The 8,628-nt window shown below is 47.3% G+C and overlaps 1 protein-coding gene across 1 annotated transcript in view; it reads right to left on the bottom strand.

Annotated features, from left to right (window-relative positions):
- Nucleotides 1–8,628, bottom strand: part of COL22A1 (collagen type XXII alpha 1 chain) — a 253,822-nt gene that overhangs the window by 195,609 nt on the left and 49,585 nt on the right. Inside the window, exon 6 of the mRNA XM_007464595.1 lies at nucleotides 365–640. Within this exon, the coding sequence (XP_007464657.1) occupies nucleotides 365–640 (276 nt within the window). The remainder of the gene's footprint in view (nucleotides 1–364; nucleotides 641–8,628) is intronic.

Here is an 8,628-nt window from a genome sequence, read left to right as displayed (position 1 = left end):
AAGAAAGAGTCTCAATTCACAGGGAGCTGTGTAACTCTATCGCTCTGCCCATCGATTTGTCTACATATACATGTAGATATGTGTCTACACGTGTCCCCAGTGCAGAGCACAGTGCTTGGCACAGAGTAGGTGCTCAATATATATACGGTAAATGATCAAGTGGCTAAATAATTAAGTGAATGAGTGAATGAATGAGTGATGGTGATATGGCAGTTTTCTGAGTCAGGGTCCTCCCTCCTAAGACAGTGCAAGGTGATGACTTGATACATGATACACACAGGTGCAGGGGACATCAGGAGCACCTGGCTCCTGAGGCTTCTCGCCGGTGACCCCAGGACCTTGGCTGCAGAAGGCCAGTACTCACGTCGATGGGCACACTGTCAGAGAGGCGCTTGCCGATCACGGTCTTCCCCTGGATGTCGATGTTCTCCCTCTCCTCGATGGGCAGTGTCTGCACCAGTGCACAGTCTATATACAGGGAGACGTTCTGGGCCTGGATGCTCAGGGCCACCTTGTGCCAGTCCCGGTTGAAAAGGTCATGGACCCGGGGACCTCGGAAGACCACCCTGACGGCATCCTTCATGGCACCCACAGCGTTGTACTCCACGGCCTTGTTCTCGCCGTCCAGCCGGATGGACACCTGGGGAGGAGACGACCAGAGGCCCCTTGAGCTGCATGGGACCAAGGGAGGAGAGAGCAACTGGGGAGGGGAGATCGCAGACTCAGACCCGACAAACCTGAGTCAGAGCCTAGCCGTGACCCTCACCAGCTGGTCAGCCTTGGGCAAAGCACTTCCCATCCCTAAGCCCTGGTGTCCTCCTCACTACAATGGTGTTACTGACATCTACCTTACAGGCTGATCTAAACCCTGTATTAAATGGAAGATCTGAACTCACACGTTAATCCAGGGGTCAAAATCTCAAGTACCCGAGGGCTATGCAGGTAAGAGCACCTTTGTGAAACTACAAGGGGACTGGTGAGGAGGGGCTTGATCTGTGAGACCGACCAGAAACCCTAACTGGTTTCAGCTTCTTTGAAAACCGCAGGCAGCAAAACAGAATCCATCTGTGTCTAGATACCAGGTGCCAGTCTGAGACCCCATCCACTAACCCGAACTCTCTCTCACCTTGAAGATAAAATTGAAGCCCTAGTAGAATAAAGCAATTCGGTGGCAGGGACCTTGGCTGTCTTGTTCACTGGATTACCCTCCAGCCCTTTGCAAAATGCCGTGAAAACTCTGGAAGGAAGTTTTACTTTCCTCTGCATTTTAAGAATGAATGAGGGGCTTCCCTGGTGGCGCGGTGGTTAAGAATACGCCTGCCAATGCAGGGGACACGGGTTTGAGCCCTGGTCCGGGAAGATCCCACATGCCATGGAGCAACTAAGCCCGTGCGCCGCAACTACTGCTCCTGCACTCTAGTGCCTGTGAGCCACAACCACTGAGCCCTTGTGTCACAACTACTGAAGCCCGCACGCCTAGAGCCTGTGCTTCGCAACAAGAAGCCACCACAATGAGAAGCCAGCGCACCGCAACGAAGAGTAGCCCCCACTCGCCACAACTAGAGAAAGCCTGCGCGCAGCAATGAAGACCCAACGCAGCCAAAAAATAAAATAAATTAATTTTTTAAAAATGAATGAATGAAGTAATGAATGAACGTATGCTCATCCATGTGCTTATTCTTTCATCCCTTGCACGATACTCACTGAACATCCTCTGTGCCAGGCAAGCAACCTGCTATGTGTCAGGAATGCAGGAGTGGGCAAGATCAATACTGCCTCAGAGCACGGAGGTGGGGGACATAACGTGACACAGAAAATAGGTATTCACTGAGCACGCGGATGGGTGGGTACATTCTTGTCCAATCTCCATGGGGTTAGTCTCCATCTGCCCTGATATCCACGCTCCACCTCCCTCTACCCAGACCTGGACTCCCAGACTCTGACCTTTGACTTCTTGACCTGGGCTCCGATGCCCTTTGGCTTCTAGTTAGTCTGGCCCACGGGAGCGGAAATCAAAGAGAAGGAAGAGAGAAGGGTCTGGTATTGACTCTCCTGCCCTCCCAGCTTCCCTGCGGTTCCAGACGGCCATGTTCCTCCACGTGCCAGGGCCCTTTGGAAGCCCTCCCTCCTCCACGACTCCAGAACACAACGTCTCCGCTAACCACCAACCTCTCCCTGCCCAGGCCATCCAGGCCCCGGGCAGGAGCTTCCTGCTGTTGCTAATCCCAGGACACCACGATATCTTTTTGGTTTCCTTAATCCTGACCCTTAACCTCATCAGCTCCCTTACCCTGAGACACTTTACTAAAACACTCTTCAGAAATCTGGGCTGTCTATTGCTTGCCCACACCCAAACTGGCAAGTCACTTTTAAGGTGTGTGGCCTCGGGCAGGTTTTTTAACCTCTGTGTGCTGTTTCCTCATTTGTAAAATGGCACTGATGATAGTGCCTACTTGATAGAGTTGTTATGAGAATTAAATGAATTTATAGATATGTAAAACACTTACATAGTACTTATACATCAGGCACTGTTCTAAATACTATCTATAATAAATGAAGCAAGTTCAAAGACATCACCGCAGTGAAGTCTTCTCTGACACACACGTGTAACTGGATTCTAACCTGGTCATTTGCTCTCACATCCTCAGGCATGTGGATTTATTTATTTTTTCACAGCATTTAGGATCAGTATATGAAAGCATTTTGGGTCATTTATTTCATCCACCCGTTTCTTGCCTGCCCTGCCCCATCCTTTTAAGCAGGCACTGTCTCCACTGCTCATCTCTTTAACCCCGGTGGCTAGGACAACACACGCCATATAGTAGGAGTCAACAGAAAGGGAATGAATGAATGAATGAAAGCCCCGAGGTTAAAGGAAGGAGCCCACTGCCCTGCAGGGAGCCAGCCACAGTGTTTATGACACCACCCAGGTGTTCTGGTTTCTCTGTCTCAGGTCCCCCACATGGCTTCAGCACAGCCAAGGGGAACCTAAAATTTATTTTTAACTGCATTGTCTGCTGGTATGTTATGGTTCGGGTGAAAAACAAAACTATGAACCCCTGACTAATAACCTGAAACTTCTCGTAAGCATAATCTAATAATCATGATTAAACCTGGTCTCTTTCTTGAAATCAGTTTCACCTGTTTGAGCCCTGTACCCCTGAGCCACCTGGGGAGCTTCATGAGGACATGGGTTTTTCTCCAATGTTTCTAGTTCTCCCAGCACCATACAGAGCAGAGGAAGGCCCGGCAGGCCCGAGTCCAAGCTGGGGGGGGCCTCAGGAGGGCACTCCATGGCTCAGATCCATCAGCAAACCCTGTTGGTTCTATTTTCAAACTACATATCCAGAATCCCATCATTTCTCCCCAGGTCCCTATGACTACTTGGTCTGAGTCAGTGTCACCCTTTGCCGAGAGGACCACAGCGGCCTCCCAGGCTCCCTGTCCCAGGCCTGCCCACCTCGCAGAGCCTACGCTCCAGTCCCTGCACTGGCCTCCACCCCGTTCCGAGTCTCACCTCTACCCCTCCACCCTGCTCCAGAACTAGCCTCCTCCTGGCCCTGTATCAGATCTGGAATGAGTGCCCCTCAGTTTCTCCAAATGACAAAGGGGAAAATGCCAACGGTCAAGGGTGGTTGTAAATGCTCCGTGGGGTCATGGGTGTAAAAATCTAGATCCTGGGCTACAGGGCTAGATTACAGGGCTACGGGACAAAGAGCACGTGACAGGGTGGCTCACACCAGTCTGCTCACAGGTCATCTTCTACGTGGCCTCTGTCCATTTCTCCTGTGTCCGGTCAGGACTTCCCCGAGGTGTGGGGCGGCCACCATGTCATTTTCAGTGAAGGGCACGCCCCAAAGCTTGTTCAGTGGAACGGAACAGCCAGGCGCCTCTCTGAAAAGGCAGGTTCTGTCTCTGCACTGCTCTGCAGGATTCCAGCCCAGGGCTCATTCTGGCAGAAGGAGGGGAGGAGGCCGACACGGCCCTGAAAACGCCATGGAGGAAGAGGAACCAGACTGAGGGCTGGTGCGGGCTCGCCCCATAGGACTGCCATGGCAGGTGCCCAGGCCCACAGCACAGGACCCCAGGAGACTGGAGACGTGCACGTCTGCCATGGAGGTGGGTGAGGGTCACGACGAGCTGCCTGCTCTCTGGAGAAGAGTCTCACCTCCTGCAGTCGGCCTCCCACACTCAGGAAATCAGGCCACTGGGCGGTCAAGCCTGACCATGGTTCTGCATCTCAGTTTGACCAGGGACGCTGCAGGAGTGTCATTCGACAGGACTAATGGATGGGGACCAGAGCCAGCGGGGCACAGCGGTCAAAAGACAGACTTGGAGCTCGACTGTCTGGGTTCAAATCCCACCTCTCCCCCCTCACGACCGATGAAGACACAGGCAGACGTCTAAAGCTTGCTGTGGGTCAGTCTCCTCTCGGTAAGGCGGTAACGGTAGAACCTACGCATAGGGCTGTTAGGAGGACTGAGTCAAGATTTGTGAAGCACTCGGGACAATCCTTGGCTCCTACTGACTGCGTGTGAGTGTGGATAAGAGGTGGAGATTGGTTCAAGATGGCGGAGTAGAAGGACGTGCGCTCAGCCCCTCTTGCGAGAGCACCAGAATCACAACTAACTGCTGAACAGTCATCGACAGGAAGACACTGGAACTCACCAAAAAAGATATCCCACATTCAAAGACAAAGGAGAAGCTGCAGTGAGACGGTAGGAGGGGCGCAGTCACAATCAAATCAAATCCCATAACCGATGGGTGGGTGACTCACAGACTGGAGAACACTTATACCACAGAAGTCCACCCACTGGAGTGAAGGTTCTGAGGCTCACGTCAGGCTTCCTAACCTGGATGTCCGGCATCGGGAGGAGGAATTCCTAGAGAATCAGACTTTGAAGCCTAGTGGGATTTGACTGCAGGACTTCGACAGGACTGGGGGAAACAGAGACTCCACTCTTGGAGGGCACACACAGAGTAGTGTGTGCATCGGGACCCAGGGGAAGGAGCAGTGACCCCATAGGTGACCGAACCATACCTACCTGCTAGTGTTGGAGGGTCTCCTGCAGAGGCAGGGGGTGGCTGTGTCTCACCGTGAGGACAAGGACACTGGCAGCAGAAGTTCTGGGAAGTACTCCTTGGTGTGAGCCCGCTCTGAGTTACCCATTAGCCCCACCAAAGAGCCTGTACACTCTACTGCTAGGTCGGCTCAGGCCAAACAACCAACAGGGAGGGAACTCAGCCTCACCCATCAGCAGACAAGCGGATTAAAGTTTTATTGAGCTCTGCCCACCAGAGCAACACCCAGATCTACCCACGACCAGTCCCTTGCATCAGGAAACTGGCACAAGCCTCTTAGATAGCCTCATCCACCAGAGGGCAGACAGCAGAAGCAAGAAGAACTACAATCCTGCAGCCTGTGGAACAAAAACCACATTCACAGAAAGATAGACAAGATGAAAAGGCAGAGGGCTATGTACCAGATGAAGGAACAAGATAAAACCCCAGAAAAACAACCAAATGAAGTAGAGATAGGCAACCTTCCAGAAAAAGAATTCAGAATAATGATAGTGAAGATGATCCAGGACCTCGGAAAAAGAATGGAGGCAAAGATCGAGAAGGTGCAAGAAATGTTTAACAAAGACCTAGAAGAATTAAAGAACAAACAAACGGAGATGACCAATACAATAACTGAAATGAAAACTACACCAGAAGGAATCAATAGCAGAATAACTGAGGCAGAAGAACGGATAAGTGACCTGGAAGACAGAATGGTGAAATTCACTGCCGCAGAACAGAATAAAGAGAAAAGAATGAGAAGAAATGAAGACAGCCTAAGAGACCTCTGCGACAACATTAAACACACCAACATTCACATTATAGGGGTCCCAGAAGGAGAAGAGAGAAAGGACCTGAGAAAATATCTGAAGAGATTATAGTCAAAAACTTCCGTAGGGCTTCCCAGGTGGTGCAGTGGTTGAGAGTCCACCTGCCGACGCAGGGGACACGGGATCGTGCCCCAATCCAGGAGGATCCCACATGCTGCGGAGCGGCTGGGCCCGTGAGCCATGGCCGCTGAGCCTGCGCGTCCGGAGCCTGTGCTCCACAACGGGAGAGGCCACAACAGTGAGAGGCCCGCGTACCGCAAAAACAAACAAACAAACAAACAAACTTCCGGAACATGGGAAAGGAAATAGCCCACCAAGTCTAGGAAGTGCAGAGAGTCCCAGGCAGGACAAACCCAAGGAGAAACACGCCGAGACACATAGTAATCAAACTGACAAAAATTAAAGACAAACAAAAATTAAAAGCAACAAGGGAATAACATACATTAGGTTAACAGCTGATTTCTCAGCAGAAACTCTACAAGTCAGAAGGGAGTGGCGTAATATATTTAAAGTGATGAAAGGGAAGAGCCTACAACAAAGATTACTCTACCCAGCAAGGATCTCATTCAGATTCAACGTAGAAATCAAAAGCTTTACAGACAAACAAAAGCAGAGAATTCAGCACCACCAAACCAGCTCTACAACAAATGCTAAAGGAATTTCTCTAGGAAACACAAGAGAAGAAAAGGACGTACAAAAACAAACCCAAAACAATTAAGAAAATGGTCATAGGAACATACATATCAATAATCACCTTAAATGTGAATGGATTAAATGCTCCAACCAAAAGACACAGGCTTGCTGAATGGATACAAAAACAAGACCCATATATATGCTGTCTACAAGAGACCCACTTCAGACCTAGGGACACATACAAACTGAAAGTGAGGGGATGGAAAAAGATATTCCATGCAAATGGAAATCAAAAGAAAGCTGGAGTAGTAATACTCATATCAGATAAAATAGACCTTAAAGAATGTTACAAGAGACAAGGAAGGACACTACATCATGATCAAGGGATCAATGCAAGAAGAAGAGGTAACAATTACAAACATATATGAACCCAACATAGGAGCACCTCAATACACAAGGCAAATGCTAACAGCTATAAAAGAGGAAATCGATGGTAACACAATAATAGTGGGGGACTTTAACACCTCAATTACACCAATGGACAGATCATCCAGACAGAAAATTAATAAGGAAACACAAGCTTCAAATGACACAACAGACCAGATAGATTTAATCGATATTTATAGGACATTCCATCCGAAGACAGCAGATTACACTTTCTTCTCAAGTGCGCACAGAACATTCTCCAGGACACTTCACATCTTGCGTCACAAAGCAAGCCTCGGTTAATTTAAGAAAACTGAAATCATATCAAGCATCTTTTCCAACCACAAAGCTATGAGATTAGAAATCAATTACAGGGGAAAAAACGTAAAAAACACAAACACACAGAGACTAAACAATACTAAAAAAACAAGAGATCACTGAACAAATCATAGAGGAAAAAAAAAATACCTAGAGACAAATGACAACGAAAACATGACGATCCAAAACCTATGGGATGCTGCAAAAGCAGTTCTAAGAGGGAAGTTTATAGCAATAAAATCCTACCTCAAGAAACAAGAAAAATCTCAAATAAACAATCTAAACTTACACCTAAAGGAACCAGAGAAAGAAGAACAAACAAAACCCAAAGTTAGCAGAAGGAAAGAAATCATAAAGATGAGAGCAGAAATAAATGAAATAGAAACAAAGAAAACAGTAGCAAAGATCAATAAAACTAAAAGCTGGTTCTTTGAGAAGATAAGTAAAACTGATAAACCTTTAGCCAGACTCATCAAGAAAAAGAGGGAGAGGACTCAAATCAATAAAATTAGAAATGAAAAAGGAGAAGTTACAACGGACACTGCAGAAATACAAAGCATCATAACAGACTACTACAAGCAACTCTGTGCCAATAAAATGGACAACCTGGAAGAAATGGACAAATTCTTAGAAAGGTATAATCTTCCAAGACTGAACCTGGAAGAAATAGAAAATATGAACAGACCAATCACAAGTAATGAAATTGAAACTGTGATTAAAAATCTTCCAGCAAACGAAAGTCCAGGACCGGATGGTTTCACAGGTGAATTCTATCAAACATTTAGAGAAGAGCTAACACCCATCCATCTCAAACTCTTCCAAAAAACTGCAGAGGAAGGAACAGTCCCAAACTCATAAGAAAAAAAACTACAGACCAATATCACTGATGAATACAGATGCAAAAACCCTAAACAAAATACTAGCAAAGGATCCAACAACACATTAAATACTAGGATCCAACAGCACATTAAAAGGATCATACACCATGATCAAGTGGGATTTATCCCAGGGATGCAAGGATTCTTCAATATACGCAAATAAGTCAACGTGATACACCATATTAACAAACTGAAGAATAAAAACCATATGATCATCTCAATAGATGCAGAAAAAGCTTTTGACAAAATTCAACACCAATTTATGATAACAACTCCCAGAAAGTGGGCATAGAGGGAACCTACCTCAACATAATAAAGGCCATATATGACAAACTCATAGCAAACATCCTTCTCAATGGTGGAAAACTGAAAGCATTTCCTCTAAGATCAGGAACAAGACAAAGATGTCCACTCTAACCACTATCATTCAACATAGTTTTGGAAGTCCTAGCCACGGCAATCAGAGAAGAAAAAGAAATAAA

Source organism: Lipotes vexillifer, unplaced genomic scaffold (genome assembly GCF_000442215.2).
Source record: "Lipotes vexillifer unplaced genomic scaffold, Lipotes_vexillifer_v1.1 scaffold394, whole genome shotgun sequence".
Lineage (NCBI taxonomy): Eukaryota > Metazoa > Chordata > Mammalia > Artiodactyla > Lipotidae > Lipotes > Lipotes vexillifer.
This window is presented reverse-complemented; position numbering and strand designations above follow the sequence as displayed.